Raw genomic sequence first — 16,647 nt, 5'->3', positions numbered from 1 at the left:
TGTAATCATGTGCTTCTGAACTGCCAGGCAAAGTGACAAGAGAATGGATCTGCTGCACGTGGTTGCTGAGAGAAAGCTGACATGGGACCACAGTGGCCATTAATAGCATGTTTGAATCTATTAAGCAGATGTTGTAAAAGTAGCTGAATTAATTAGACTGTCACTGAGTGTCTTTCTATAACATTTATAATTTAGCGATAACAGTAAGTTCTTGGCTTTCTTGTATGCTGTTTTCTTTATAAAGAATATTGGCAGATTAAAAGCCATCTAGCCAAGGCTCTGGGCCAGTAGCCATGCTGTGTGGAAGAGGGAAGGGGACTTTATTTTGAAAGTGTTTGTCCATCCTAATATTTGAAACTAGTTGAGTTTTTTTCAGTGAGATAATGTTTGCATTTGATTTTTAAACATGTAATTCTTATTTGAGGAAATATTTTGGAGTAACTTCTTGACTTCATTTTTTCAAGTGTGATATAGAAGGAGCTGCACCAAATGTGACTCTCAGTTTGAATCTCCCTACTAATGGCTCTCCCCTTCAAGATATCCTGGTCCATCATTGTGTGACTTCCCTTGACTCTGCCATGCTCATGTCCAGCAGTGTCGACGCACTGGATGATTCTGCGTTTAGTGGACCTTACAAATTTCCTTTCATTCCTCCCTCAGATTCATTCAACTTGTGTTCCTACACTTCCCAGGTAATAAAATCCCAGATGCTCCTTGTTTTCTGGTCTTCAAGAAGAATAAWAATATTTGTGTTTTTCAAGGGAATAGAAATATCTATTCTTTTCCAGGTGCCTGTTCCACCAATTTTGGGATGTTATCAACTGAATGAAGAGGGATCACAGTTAAAATTAACAGTTAATTTAAAACTTCATGAAAGCATAAAGAATGCYTTTGAGTACTGTGAAGCACGTATACCTTTTTTTAACAGGTAGGAATAGGAAATCATAAGTACAGTTCTTGCTTTTCTCTGTAATCTTCCTAAAATGAACCTGTCAGGAGTCAATATAACAGGTTTTGCTACATCATAACACTGACCTAGTAAGGTGTCAAGAAACTCCCTTGGAATTTCCACGCAGAGTATTTGATAATGTTCTGAATGGGGGGGGAGGGGGCATTTTTTTTGTTTGTTTGTTTAAAGTATCCTGTTTCCCTGAGGTATTTTTTTTCACATTAAATGCAGTCCCAATCCTCCAGGTGGATTAAAAGCATTGAGATCACTTCCAACCAAGGGTTGCCTATTCCTTAAGACTGCTAATCCTAACTACAGATCAGCTTATCAAAGTATAGTTATTTAAAATTAAAACGATCGTTTTCATTTAAGCCTCTCTGACAACTGCCATGACTATATTGCCACATAATTATCATGAAAATTTATAGATGAAATGATACAAAGTTGCTAGTGCTGATCAGAGTGTTTGTAAAATACTCTCAGTGAACTGAAGACAGTGGAATATCAACAGCTCTCTTATGATTGCTAGGTTGAAACCACAATGATTTCCTCCTCCTCTATAATTTCTTTCCATAAATTAGTGGTGTGTTTAGATTGAGATGATTTGTCTGTATGCACATAAATAATGGCTTTYGGTATTTGTTACTTTCTTTAACAAAGTAACTGTTAACAAATACTGAATAATACTAATTCCAATGGCWTTATTACTCCTCTCCCATACTACAGGGGCCCAATCACTCATTTAGAATACAAAGTTAGTTATGGCCAACTGGATCTATCACGAGAGAAGAGTTTACTGGTTTGGGTCATAGGTAAGCTATGCACCCCTGTACCCTCCTACCTCCTCCCCCAGTCAGTTTTGTGTATTGTAAACACAGATGCATAATAGATGCTGTTTCTGGCTTTAGGACAAAAGTTCCCCAAGTCTTTGGAAATTTCTCTTACTGGAACTGTGAGTTTTGGTGCTATAAGCGAAGAGCACCCAACTGATATCATTTGCACTGGAAACACTGCTTATGTAAAAGTAAGTTGCAGTCTCTAAAAAGATGCCTTAATAATAATTTTTTTATTATCTTAAATTGACTATGAAGATACACTGATTTTGACCAGACGTAATTATTAACATCTTTGTTTTCAGTGTAGAGTTTTCTATTTTTTTGTCTACAGGGTATGATGTCCTTGGCATTTTGGGATCCACTTGCAAACCAAGAGCATGTAACGTAGGTACAGTAAGTGTAACAGTATGCATCTGGTCATGTTTTTCCTCTCTTTCTGCAGCTGTATTTTAGGATCCCAGACTTCACACTTACTGGATGTTACGTAGACCAGCATTCTGTTCAACTCTTTTCACCAGGAAAACCAAAAATTAATGCATGTGAGTTACCAAACATGTTGATTATTTAACTGAAACTTTGTATTGAAGTTATGAATCGGATGTCAGTGACTAAAATTAAGTAACTAAATTTGGGCAGTTCTTTTCCTCATTTTCTTGGGACTTACCAGACAATTTTTTTCTCTGCTTTGTTTTTTTGTCTGTTTTGTTTTTTTTTCCAAGGATGCTTAATGCACCTGTGGAGTAGGGACTGGTGTTTCTCTTTTTAGATGAAACACCTTGTCATTCAGTTACAAAGTCAGGTTCTACTTGGGGTCTCTACCTTAGTCCTGTGAYATTCTACAATGTTCTGCAAAATGGCAGAACTTTAACTGGAGGGAGAGAGAATAACTGTGTATTGTGGCCTCTTGGCTACAACCCTTTCACAGGGGATATGAGACATAGGGTTTGAGATAAAAAGTGCRGTTACAGAACTCAGGCCCTGCATGCGAGGTAAGGCTGTTACTATGGATGTTGTCCTATGTCAAATCTGTAGAGCAGAAAATGGAAACCAAGTCTGCTTATCCTTGAATTAACACATGACTCAYTCCAAGTGTGCACCAAAAATATACTAATTAGGAACACAGTAGGCACTCATTAAATCTTAGCAGTAGTGTCTAGTGAAAGCATTTTTATGTGTTGCTTTGTATCTGTTCTAACTTCTGCTAGTCATGTTAGCAGAAGTCTGGAAATGCATTTGAAAACTGTGATCTACACTATTAGTTTTGTGACAGGTCACATTCAGTCCTCAATTGTAGCACCAAAAAGTATTATTTTCATACTGTRTATTTTATATCAAGTATGCAATTTATATTCATTGAACAAAATCCAAGCTATCCACCTGCTTTTGACTTAACCTCTGTTTGAATTTTAAGCTTATGACTGATACRTTAGTAAAGGTAATTGAAGCTGAGACTTTAAAAGTCTCAATATCAGAAACGATTTTCAAATAATAATAAGAGTCTTAAACTTTAAAGAGACCATTATACCTTTTCTGTAAACTAGTAAGGATGGATTAATAGTCTCTTGACTTGGATGAAGGAATGTCTGATTGTATGGCAGCTCATAATGCTTATTTTTCTTGCCTATTTTYTAGCTCGGGAACTGATTGCCTCGGATTACTACATCTGGAATTCCAAAGCATCAGCACCTATTGTGTACAAAACCTTATTTACTAATGAATGATTTTCATATTTAAACAAAAAAGATGGCTAATGAAAGTAATGTCAGTGATAGAGTAAAAATAAATTTGCTGCAGCATTTTTATTGTGTATGTCTATTWAAAAAAATCTGTTGTGAGAAAGACGAAATGAATTTGTTTTTAACAGTTTAAGTCAAACTTACGCTTTTAGTCCTGGATAGCAGCTTAGAGAGGGCCATCTGTGAATGCTTGCTCTGCCCATTTATATGTCCCTTCTAACATTAACTGGTACAAAATCAGTACACAGTGATGCAGATGATGTCGGCTGGTATGCTTGAGCACATCTTCCCAGGAGGAATTGCAGTTATGTCACCAGCTTTGTAAACCAGAGGGTTCACCAGGACATGAAAGCTTTCAACGTCTTACTCCTGACCTGAAGTTACAAGAATCTTATTAACCCTAGATTAACAGAACAGTTAAAAGCAAGACAGTTCCCTTCTTTTCACAAGATGATTTTGTGCAGAGATGAGTACAGAATACATATGAGTCAATAATGTACAAGAATTTTAAGAGAGGCAGTAAGATATGAGCTGTGCTTTTAAAAGTGGAGATGATACGGGAGTCTTTATTGCTTCTATCTGCGGAAGTAATGAGTTCCTTTTCATATCTGCCTACAAACTACATTGTTTAGAGAGCTGGTATTAGTGAACATCCAGAAGTGTGAACCTGATTTTTAAAGGCATTAGACTAACTCTGAGCAGACAAAGCCAGCTAAGTTTGCTGGAGGTTCCAAGAAGCATCGCTGAGCCATTTTCCCTATTAAAAAAAAAGGGGGGGAGGCTTAAAGGAAAAGGACTTGGCTTACAGAGGAAACCTCCAATWTTGAGAAGAAAATTGGTATCTGCAGGAACACAGGAAATGGACTTAAAGAGAGTTATCAGGAAATGAGCAAATTCTGAAAAGCTGATGAAAAACTGAGGGAACCTGGAGAGCAGCACAAAAGAAGAGAAGAATGCCATCTAATAACTGAGCATGCRAGCTACTCCTGCCTTACCTCTTGTTTAACTGTACGCTGTGTGATAAATAAGATTAGTGATTATGTGAGGAGAAAAGTTTTAAACTATAATTTAAAAAATGCTTAGATAGAGATAGTAATCTAATTGGTTGGTTAAATGTTCTAAAGAGTGGATTAATTCATGTGAAACATGCCGTTCAGCTGAAACTGCCATACAAACTTATCAAGGAGAGCTGTGCTGTGACCCATTTCACAAAGATGCTGTGTCTATTSTGATTAGCAGGCAAAAGGTGAATTAATGAATTTGCCCTGAATGCAGCCCCCCCCCCCATTACAGTCAGCCTTGACACCACAGTGTGCATGGGGAAAGGTTTTATTCTCTCTGCTGAAAGTGTTCAGATCGTGCTCCGTGTGCTAGGCATCCACTGCAGAATTTCAGTATGCCGTGTTTGCTTCCAGCCTTCCCATAAGAAAAACAGAAGCTGTCTGTATGAGACAGCAGCCTGGTGGAGAGATGGCTTTTCTCCTTCATAGGTGTCTAAATAGTACTCCCAAGGAAATGCTATGCAATGATGGGAGTGCAGAAACTCCCRGTGCATTAGAACAGGAGGGTCCCCTTGTACTTCAAGGCATGGAGGCCTTCCCAAATCCTGTTCMTTTTTGGTTTTCCTCTTGCCCACGTTTCCAGCTTGTCTCAAGATTAGGACAGCTGCAGAACTCGAGAATGTGGGTGGTTTATGTTACTTTGGGCGCAGCTGTCAATGTCGGTTTGGATGGAGGGAGAGGATAAGTGATGTTTCTCTTCTAACCATGAGCAGCTTTATACAACTTAGGGGAAGCCGTTGCCCRTTCTAATTAGAAGAGGTTTTGCTCTATAAACCTCTGGATTACAGGCCTACTCTGCTTTTGCTGCAGTGCTCTGTGCTGTTCAAGGATAGCTCTACAGTAAGAGAAGAGGGGAAGARAGGCTGTGTCTGCCCTCTTAACAAAGTGTGGCTGAAGCCTCTGGCGATCTTGCACATGCCACGTACTCTGATCTTTGAAAAGGACCCATGAACTTGTTGGACAGCAAAACAAGTTAAAGTGGCACGTGCCTTAATCCAACAGCAACCATGTGCAACAGCCATGAGACACCAGCACTGGTAGAGAGTCTGATTAAGCCTTTCTCCTGACCTGATGGCTACACTTCTATTTTGGGAAGGGGAAAGGCTGAATGTCTTGGATGCTTAGTAAGTCTGAGTCTTAGCAAGTCCAGGAGAGGGTCTCCCATGATAAGGAGGAAGTGAGCTTGCATCCTCATGGAAAAGAAGGGAAATGAATATGCATTCTCCATCCCCTGTCAGGTAAAAGGGAAGGAACATGCTGATTTTCTCTCTGGCACTGACGGCTTTTTCCATAACACTTAGTCTGTAAGAGCTGTCTGAACCACTACCTTGCTATGCAAAGGAGATGAGCAGAAGAACACTTGATTTCATTCAAACCGGACAACAAGCAATTCAGYTCTGTCATGACTGAGGTGTCTTTAATCATGCCTTGCAGAACATAGGGCATGGGGGAGAAACAAGTGATGTATATAGAGGTTCAGGTGCCTCCAGAGCTAGGCATCGAATAGAGACATCAGGGAGATCACAGTTTTGGTCTGCCTGGAAGCCAATCTTCAAAGAGTTACACGTGACTAAACCCTTCTGTAGATCTTTGTGCGTTCCCTGGTAGTTCGTCCAACAGTTTCACTGTTTCTCTGCATGCTCTGGCTATTTTTTATGTTTATAAGAGGGAGAAAAGAACACACGCACACACACACACACACACACACAAAAAAAAAAGAAGATACAACTATAAGTTTACCAGAGTCTAAGGACTCCATGGCAGTGGTGGTATCTAACAGTAGTTCTGGTGAGCAGGTGATTGAGCATTGTATCTCTGGGGTTCGTTTAGCTATTTAAAGTATCTTTCTTGAAGATAGTACAATTGCTTAAAAAGATTAATTTTTAAAGTGAAAATTAAGAATTCTCTTTTGCTGCAGAGCACTTTCTTGTACAGGAGCACTTGCTGCTTCAAGGGTTTGGTATTTATAATTTCCTCTGAGGTGTAGCTTGCATGCAGAAACATGCAGATAACTTTGCATGAAGAGTTTTAAAAGAGCTGACTGAAGAGTTCTTCAAGCTTAGTATTGCATTTCAAACAACTGAAAGAAAATGAACATGTAAATCTTTGTCAAGAATAAACAGGAAGACTTAAAATTATTGGCTTATCAACCTGACATGGTCCCAAATAAAATAGTGGGTATAAATAAGCATAAAGTTAATATAGAACTCACTTTATAAATAAAATGAACTCCATTTCATAAAATTATGGGGTAACATAAGTAATGCTGATTAACATGAATTTATAGCAAAACCTTTTGGATGAGATTGCAAGTTCAGTTTGTAGAGATAATCGAGTTGATTAACAGACCTCTAAGAAATTTAAGCAAAGCAAAGTCCACGTGTAACCCATTAAACACATTGAATAGCTGAGATTTCGGAGTGCAATAGCAATGGGGAACAATCATCAAAATGTTCTGGATCCCAACTGTGTCACTTAGATTGTAGAAGAAAACAGAATGATATTTGTGGATGGGGCAATGCCTGAGAACAGTGATTAATGAAGATGCTGAAACCCTCGTCCAGGATGAGTTGAATAGCTCAGCAAAAACAAAAGTAGATTTTCCAACACAAGCAGTCACAACAGTGTCTATCTGGGAACAGATGCTGTTTATATAGGGTGAGAGGAAGAGGGGGCCAAGAAGGATGTAAGTGTCAAGAAGATTTAGTATAAGGCTGAGGTGTGCATTGCTGTGGCCAGAAGGACCGATACAATCACTGAATGTTTAAGGAGGATAAACACAGGAGAAGGAGTACTTGGCATCAGTGTGAGCGCTTGGCAAATCTCATGAACGCACACTGCCCCTATTTCTAGAAAAATGTCCAGACTGGGGAGCTCCTGGGACAAGCCAGGGGGTCAAGATAAAGGACTAGAAGACATGTTTTAGRATGAAGGATGCCTTGGGATGAGGGTTAGATAGTGCATCCTCTCACTCTGAAGAACCAGTTTGCCCTAAACCTTCCAAGGGATGTTCCCTAACCTCTGCATCATTTGTTCCTAGCTGATTTTCATGCTCTTGTCATGGAAAAGATTTTCTCTAAATCTCGCCTAAAATCACCTTGGTTTTTCCATGCCTGCCCACCACTCATTCGCCTTGCTCTCCTTGGTATGGCCTACCTCTCTCTCTCCAAGTGTCGTGTCCCAAATATATGCACGGTCCTGAGGTGCTGGGGACCCTCACCCGTGTCTTATGTGCARTCCTCCTTCTCCAAAGCCCAGCCAACCTTGATAGGTGTCAGTTCTACCACACTCAAGCTTCCCAGAGGTGTCCCATCCCAGCAAACATGCCCTGAACTGGACTTGCGGAGCCGATTACTCCAACCCAGCCAAGTGCTTTGCTCTAGTCCTTGCTGAATCCCATCCTATTCACCTCAGGCCATTTCTTCAAGTGTCTCCAACATGTTCACGGGGCCTGTTCCTCYCACTGCAGAAAGGAATTAGTGCACCTAACAGGACTGACTGTTGGCAAATCTATACTGGCTGTTGCTTGTCACTGTTGTGTTCACTCTGTTTAGAGGTGTTTTTGTACTTTTCTGGTGTTTTGGAAGTCCACTCCTCCCACCAGGCTCCTAAAGTAAGTCGTGACAGCTCTGAGATGCCTCTCTGCCAGTTCYTCAAGTACTTTGGGGTAATTCCTGTTACTTCAGATAATTTATAAGCAGTTACTTTTTCTAAGTTATCTCTAACTTACTCCTTCCCTCCTCTTCCCTCTTCTGCATTTTTTCACTCTGTTTTTTCCAATGTTAAGTTCTTTGGCAATTTGATAACAGTTAAGCATTTTATCACACATTGAAACAAAAAAGGCATTAAACATTAGCCTTTGCAGCAGCTTTCCTTTACTTATGTATGTTATCTTTTATGCATATCCTCAGAAATTTGTCACACTTTTTGTCTTAATTATACAAGCCCTACTGGAGTTTTAGGTCRTAACAGAGCTTGTGTGTAACTCCACTTTGTGCTTTACTATACTCGCTATCTTTCCTTCACTACCACCTACTTTACACTTGTTCTTTCATCCTGTTGCTTTAAAAAACACCCATTCCCCTGAGCTGCCTTGTCTCTTTGACTTATTTCTCATAGGCTCCCACTTACCAGCTTTCTGAACATACTGAAATTTGCTTCTGTTCCCCTTCCTTTCTTTAACAGGATTCTCAATGCCTTGTTTTACTGTCACCWTCCCCTATGTTGCCTTTCACGGTCCCACTGGCAGCTGGCTCCTTCAGCATATTCAGTACTAAATCCCAAGGAATCTCCCCTCTTGGTGGGTTGTCCACCCCTTGGAAGCAACTCCTCCTCCTCAACTCCCAGTTTGAGGRAAGTAGTCTAGAGCTCAACTGGCACCTGGACCTGGCCTTGCTGCATCTAAAGCAAGAATAGTCAGCATGCACAAAATACCATGTATTACCGACAGCACCTTCTAGGGTGGAGATCAGCATCAGGAAGCTGTGCTTGTCCCTAGAGCACCACTGCAGCTGTTTTCCCTGTAGGAGCCTTTAGATGAAAGTTTTGTGTGTTCCAGTTTGGGAAGTRCAAGCTTCCTTGGAGGAGGTTGGGSTAGATGCCTTTCTAGTATGTGGCTGTCAGTGGGAATCACACAGGAGCACTTTGGGGTTGTTCCTAAACTCAGTTCCTTTGATGTCAACCCAAGTTATTCAGGTGCAGGGGACAGAGAATAGAGGCTTAAGTTCCAGTCTCACTCCAACAGACACCACTGATAAAGATACCTTGGGCATGAGTAGGACCCTCTGTGGGCTCAGTGCAAACCACTCTGATAGATGCATCTCTCGGATTATCTAGAATTTCCCTTCCTTATTTCCACAAATCTTGTTTTCCCCTAAGATCTTCCAATCTAAGATCCACCAATTTTTACTGGAATAAAATGGTGATTTGGGCAGGAGAGCAGGATTTAGGAGAATAAAGGCTCCATTCTCCTAAAAATGCTCTTGCGAATAGACTGGAGATAAAAGCCCTGTCTCTCTCCACCTGCACCCTAGATCCAGAGGACCAAAGGTTTATTTCTTACTGCAGTTCTTCCCCCAGCAAGGACAAATAGCAGCATATCCTCATAAGGCTTTCAGCAGAAAGCAGCATCCTTGGAGCCTGAGGGCTGACCCAGAAAGGGCTGAAATGCGTGCCAGGCACCAGGAGGAACAGCAGCCCCATCGGTGCAGCTCAAGTCAACATGACCAGAGAGGAGCTTGGAATTAAGCGTGCACCAAAGGTCCCGAGGGAGTCAAGTCCTTGGTCATGAAGATCCACCTCCCAGACCRCAGCCGAGCATTGCCCCTGCAATAGTGCATCCAAGAAGCCTGGCAAAAAGCTTTCCGTCCAAGATGTGCCCACCTGTACAGACAGCTCATCCTCACCAAAACAAGTCACACACTGTTGGGGAGACATGAGCCCTCGTGGAGGCTGATCCGGGGGCTTACCTCCAGCACTGCAACTGGAAATCAGATGTTTCAGTGCCTCCTGCCACCCCCCCTCCAAGATTTCTAAAAGCCTGGGTGAGCTCTAGATAATTTTCTCAAAGCCCGATGCCACCTGTAGCAACACGCATCAGCAGTGAACTAAACCAGCCCATTTTCTTCCCATTGAGATCAGGTGCTCTCACTATGCGATGCTTTTGATTTTCTCTAGAAACCTATCTATCCTTCAGGACCTCTTTTTTTTCTTTTTTTTCTTCTTCTTCTTCTTCTTCTTTTTTTTTTAAGTCAAACTCTGTTTCCCATTTGGTAGGTGACCTGTTTAATGTTTTCCCTGTGTCTGGGAACTCCTTAGTGTAATTAGCGACCTTTGAACTCCACAACTAATCCTGAGCTATTTTGTATTCCTTACTCATCTTTAAGGCTGGACCTTTCTTTTCTTTTGAGTCCGCTGCCACAATTAAAGAAGAAACAGCTGCATTTCAAAGGGATTCCAATTCCAGAAGCTTAATCGTGATTGACATGTTCTTATTCTAAGCTATAAGAAACTCTAAGAGTCCTTTCTTGGGTTAAAACTTCAATCATTTTCTAAAAAATTATCTCAATATGGATTTTATTCATTTTCTTTGATAACCATTCTTTGCAATTTTTTTAAGTTGAAAGATGCTTTGAGTTTGCAATGAATATGAGCTGCTCCCACTGAAAGAATGAATGGTGTCAGGCGCATTCTAGATGCCGAAGTAGCTGAATTCCATTTATTGTCAAAATCTGATTATGAAATCTGACGTCCGCCGTGTAGCTTGACATCCTTCCATACGCCCGAAAGGTAGGAGAGGTGGATGAACCCCAGGGAGGCTTGGGAGGGAGGTGACAAGAAAGCACTCGCTGGCAAGCTGCGTGGKTTTTAAAGTGCGCTTTTCAGCAGTTCTTAAAGCGCAGATCCAGAAGCCGCTGCCCCACGGCCGCAGCAGACCCCTTGCTTTCTCTTCCGCCGCAAATGAATTCTCCGCAAGAAGTCACAGCGAAAAGCAGCAACAATAAAACAGATAATTCGGTTTAAAAACGTTGGCACGACCGTGTGACAAAAACTGAACAAGCCCTAAAGCTCTTAGGAGGGCTGATCCGCGGAAAACGATGGAAGCCTGTTGGGTCCGATTATTTAATTACAGCCGGCTCACTTACACGGGAATTCATCCCGACCTCGGGAAAACGGGCTTAAAAAGAAAGTCCCCCCCACCCCCGCCCCCGAGCTGGTCGCACCGGCGCGCGCGTCCCGATCCCCGCGCCCGCGGCCCTCCGGGGAACCCCTCGCCACCGTGCCTCCAACCCCGCACGAACCGATCGGAGGGCGCCCCGGGGAAGGCAGCAGGCAGGACGAGCTGCTCCCGCGACAAAGGTCAAATAACAAGAAAAAAAGAAAGAAGAAGGAAAAAAAAAAAAAAAAGATGTTAATAAACAGCCCTCGGCTTTAAGGGACTTCTTTTTTTTTTTTTTTTTTTTAAGGATTACATCTTAAATTCCGACAAATCAGATTTAGGAGTTCCTGAAAGTGAAATTGATCCATCCCTCACGCAAACTTTGCAATACTTTCCTGTTCGGACATCATTTAGATAGTTAGCTGCATTATCAGATTAAAAACCATTGTACAGGGCCGGTGAAAGGAAAAGGAGCCAAAAAGCTAAACACTGGATGAATTCTGAACCTTTTAACCTGGCTGAAGCAYGTTGGTCCCTGTTATGCAAATACCTTCAATCCGCTGCTAAGTTCAGTGGAAATAATTTTCTTGAATGACAGGTTTATTCAGCAAGGATTCAGTTGGCGATTAATCCCCCTTTGATCTAAGGTATTTCACTTAACTACCAGTTACCTCGTTCTGACAAAGTGCAACCGAGATTAGGGAGCTCACCAGAACGCTACCAGGGTGTGCGTTTATTCTCCATAACCTTTTAAAGCGCGGGCCAAGAATGCAATCTATTTTCTCTATTTGAAGAGGTAAAGTCCTGTCTCCTAAGTTAGAAAGTCAATTGAATGCCAAACGGAGTTTGCTTCTTACGTAACGGGACGCGCAGCTCCGCCGCGGCAGCAATGATCTTGGCGCGCCGGCGCCTGCTCGTCTTCGAAAACGAGATATTGCGGCCACCTGCAATTTCTGCGCCGTGCCTAACGTGCCGAAGGGACGGGGCCGCCTTCCACGGCTGCGTTTTCCCTCGGTCCCTACAAAGCTGCTGTTTTTTTGCAGAGCGGCGYGTGGTGCGTGCAAAAGATCTCCGATTTTGGAAAAGCTGATAGAGCGCAACGTTTTCCAGCGTAATCTGCTGAAATGCCATTCCTTACGATTCGCGTTGCCTTTCRCTAAAAATCTCTTTTCTCCTCCTATTCTCCTCCTATTAATACTGGCACCGTTCAATAATTTGTGCCACAACTTGCTCATGGAGGAAAATACATCACAACAGATTACGGAAGTCTTCCCCTAAAATCAAACCTTGCAAACCCCAGGCAAGTGATCCGTGGCTATCCCACATCTGACTAATCTAGTTTTTCTTTGCTTATTCCCCAATGTTTGTGTTTTTCACTGAGTTCCTGCATCTTTTTGCATCCACGTAATCTGCCAGACGTTGAGGAGACCGACCCAGCGGGCACCCAACAGGAGTGAGGTCCAGATCCTGGGTCGGCCGGGGAGAATCTGCTTACAGGATTGGGCGTAAAGCTGTATTTTCTTATTGCAAGCGGAAAGGCGGTACGATACCCTTTGCAGATTTTTTGAGGGGGGTTAAAGCAGCTGCCAGGATTTTCACTCTCAACTTGCTCATTTTMGGGGGGATTGTTCGTGTATAAATAYTAATTATACGTCGAGGGGGATAAAATTTATTTTATTCCCATCTTAGGACCTTGCCCCTCGAGAGTTTTAAAGCACTTACTTAAATGAATTCCCTGCCAGTAGGATCTGTTGAAATCAGCCTCCTAAAGTGAAACGATGCACTCGTATCTTTGCAGAATCAGACRGTGTTTGGGCGTTTTTACGTTCCTCAAGCAACCTTTAATCCGTTCTTCAAACACATCGTTTGTGCTCTTACACCCTCACGTCAAATAACCCGAGTTTCCAAAAAGCTGCTCTGCAGGGTGAGTACTCACATGTGAAGGGCTTCTAGCCTGGACCCCTGATTCCTTATTTACTTCCATTTCCAGTGAAAATTTCCTAAGCATTTGCAAGTGTGGCCTCCTGGTCCCCCGCAAAATCCCCCTTCCCCAGCTCGTTGGAGGCCCCCATCACACTTTATCAGGTCAATAATACACAAACTAAGATGGATTTATGCTCTAGACAGTAACAGCTTCTTAAGAGCCATTACAGTGTAGTGGGTRTAAGAAAGAAATCCCTTTTAAGAAATGCCAAAATCTGGAGTAACATGATAGTCTGTGAAGCTGCTGAGGGAACGTTGAGAGTCTCTCCAACAACTATGTTACACGTACTCCTGATTTGGTAAAAATGAAAGGGGAGGATTTTGAATCACTTTATATATTTACCAGCATGATTATATGAACTCTACAACATGCCGGTGAAATGCTTTGAAAATAAGCCAAAGTGTTGTCTGCCTAACATTATAGTATAACAAGTAGTGACCAAAAAAACCAAACGGAAGCCCACAAGCCCCATGCTGATCACTATACTGCCTGGCTGTTGATAGACAGCTGATGACTCGATTTAACTAATGACTAGATTAAATTATTTAGGAAGATTAGGTTGTATTATACGAGAAACAGAAAATGCCTTGAACCGCATCACTTTGATTTAAGGAAAAAGGAAAATCTGAGGGAGAAGGAGGGGAGTCCTTTTTTAAAGTATCTGTGCATGTCTATGTTTGTTCATGTGTATATATTACATAAACATATTATATATATATTATAAATAAGATTAAAAGTATGTAAGACTTAGTAACTGAATGGCATTTATTGGTTTTGCTTGCTATTTTTCACATCAAGTAATAATAAACTTTTACTGAACACATGACTTACAGCAATATTCTATCCTGATTACACTAGAAGTTATTTTCTAATTGTAATATGTAGTAATATATTGATTAATTTCTTAAGAAATAGGTGTTTGTTCCCAAAGCAGAAGTATCTCCAACATTCCTCCTGGGCAGATATTTTCTCTTTCTGGTCCACTAGCAGCATTTCTAGAACACAGACACCTTAAAACACCTTCCACTGCACAGACCTCTGTTTTGAGGTGCACAACAGGTCAAATAATTAATCATCATAATAAACAGGATTAAATCAGAAAAGGAAGAACTTTTTTGACTTCAGAAACACTGCAATTTTCATGAAAAAAGGCTCATATTCTTCAAAGGCCTTTTCTGCCCCCCAGTGGTGGTACTAAACCACTACTTCAGCTGCAAAAAAGTAGCTGCAGAAGCGATTGCTTCTCATATATTGCTTATTTATGCTGCATAGTTATATTGTGCTGGTTGTGCGGCAGGTCTCTCGGTGGCTAGGCAGGACACGAACACACTTGCTCGCATTTTGTTCCCATTGCACCTTTACAGCATGTGAGCGGTGCTAGAAGCCACCACTCTCTTGCCTTGATTTTGGCTGTCCCGTTCTTTGCTCTTGTTATTTTATTCTTTCATTCAGTGCTCCTCTGGTTAGAAGATGTTTCTGCTGAGTCTTGCTGGAGTAGCTTAATTTTGGCAACAGAAGCAGGTTGGGAATGGCTCTTGTTACCAACACTTGGCCTCTGCAGATACCAAGGTCCATGCTCAACATAGCAGCACAGCAGCTTCGGTCCTTCCGCACGTGGAGCAGCTACCCAGTTGGGCCTGGAGCGGCTCACAGGGATGGTCCAGGTGAGCAGAGGAACCTCCTGGGGAAAGACTCAATGATTAATATGAGGTGTGCAAGAGATCTTTGAAAYGGATTCAGAATTATGCTCTCAAATGTGTAGGAAATCACTTTACCATTTGAAGGACTTCTCTGAAAAGGACCAAACGTAAATTCCAAAGCCAGCTGAACACCTAACTCRCAGGATTTCTTTCAGCTCCTGAAGAGCTTTCAGGCTTGGGAGYACAATTTTATGGGCCTTTTGCTCATGGAAATCCAATAGAAAGCATGAATTATGGCTTTGTTTTCATTTATAATAGAAAAAGGGTGTCTATATTGAACCCCATGCTTAAGTGAAAATTAGAAGGCTTTGCACCAGTAGAAAAAGGTCAGAATCCAGTTGGTATCATTTTATTTATCAATATTTGTGCGTGAGCTGTGATTGCAGATTAAGCAATTAGAAAAAGAAAACTGCTTAAACAGACACATTTAGGCTCAGGTCAGAGGGAGACAATCGGCATGGAGTTACATCGATGCATTCCTACAAAACCACTTTTCAAATCACTGCACTTTCAATCTTTTTTCTAATTCACTGATTATATTTCTCCATCTTGYTTGTGTTTGTCTAAAGAACATGCCGGCATATAATTGATACAGCCTAGTGTGCCAGCTTAGGGTACTTTTATTGTCAGACCAACCTGAGAAGAGAATCAGGGGCTATCGTCAGGGGAATAAGTCATCTCTAGACATTTCTTCACCTTCTCAACAGGTGCACGTATCTGTTTCTGCAGCCGAAGGGAGCTGGGTTTATACATGAAACCGTAGATCTGCACGCAGGCTCCTGGTGGCACTTCTAATTCAATTAACTTACTCAGTGGAACTACCGAAGAAACTAAATATGACTAGAACAAGAGGAGAGGCTGGGCCGAATTAATAGAACGAGATCCTTTTACAGGCTCTCTAGCAATCCTGATCAGCAACCCTGAAAAGCAAATTGGAACAAGCAAATTGCTGTTGAAAAATTCTTTCAGCACTATGCTGTTGCTACTCAGCTAGTCATTGCTGGGAGTCAGAGGTTGAAAAATCCCGGTTTGGTACTAACAATGGAGGCATTATTATGACAAACATTTACATTTTATTGAAGTGTTGGAGATAGATTAGTCTCCTCTTCAACTGCTCTGGTCAGACTGCACCATTCTGGGGAAGGACCAGCGGAAACAAGCATTTTATTGTGAAAAAAAAATCATATTTCCCACTCCCAGCCTAATGAAAGGAAACTGAAGTTTTGAAGATTGCACTTAAGAGAAAGCTTTCTCCCCCCAGGACTCATTCCCTTTAGGAAATGCACACTGCAAGGGATTTTTCCTGATTCCAAATCAAGTTCTCTTGAAAATAATGTCATTTTATGCATATGGCTGACTTGACATGTGCTTTATGCAACAGTCCTGCTGATTTTATACATGGAGACCAGAGCACACAGCAAATAATCGGGTCAAAGTGTCCAATCAAAGCTTTATACAGATGCAAAMTAGTGTGTGGGTATTGTTTAAGTGGAAGTGTAATTGAATATAGTGATCAAATACACATGGGATATTCGATAGCTTGTAAAAAGAATAGCTACAATTTCCACTGAACTTTTTGATTTTAAATCAGCRGTGGAGAAAGGGAAGGAGAGGAAGCTGAACTGGAGGAGAGGAGGCAAATCATACACCCATCATGAAACATCCATCTTCTGACTTCTCTCGCAGATTTTATTTTATAGATAATAAAGCACTTGTGCATCTG

The 16,647-nt window shown here is 41.5% G+C and overlaps 1 protein-coding gene across 1 annotated transcript in view; it reads left to right on the top strand.

Annotated features, from left to right (window-relative positions):
* The window catches only part of AP5M1 (adaptor related protein complex 5 subunit mu 1), a gene marked incomplete at its 5' end in the record, with an annotated part of 8,657 nt that extends 5,076 nt beyond the window's left edge, over positions 1-3,581 (top strand). Inside the window, 6 exons of the mRNA XM_085314975.1 lie at positions 465-692; positions 789-928; positions 1,676-1,761; positions 1,858-1,973; positions 2,228-2,324; positions 3,418-3,581. Coding sequence (XP_085171101.1) covers positions 465-692; positions 789-928; positions 1,676-1,761; positions 1,858-1,973; positions 2,228-2,324; positions 3,418-3,506 — 756 coding nt within the window. The remainder of the gene's footprint in view (positions 1-464; positions 693-788; positions 929-1,675; positions 1,762-1,857; positions 1,974-2,227; positions 2,325-3,417) is intronic.
* Positions 3,582-16,647: the final 13,066 nt, after the last annotated feature.

Source organism: Rhea americana, unplaced genomic scaffold (assembly GCF_003343005.1).
Source record: "Rhea americana isolate MKP2758 unplaced genomic scaffold, rheAme1 scaffold_42, whole genome shotgun sequence".
NCBI classification, from domain to species: Eukaryota; Metazoa; Chordata; class Aves; order Rheiformes; family Rheidae; genus Rhea; species Rhea americana.
This window is presented reverse-complemented; position numbering and strand designations above follow the sequence as displayed.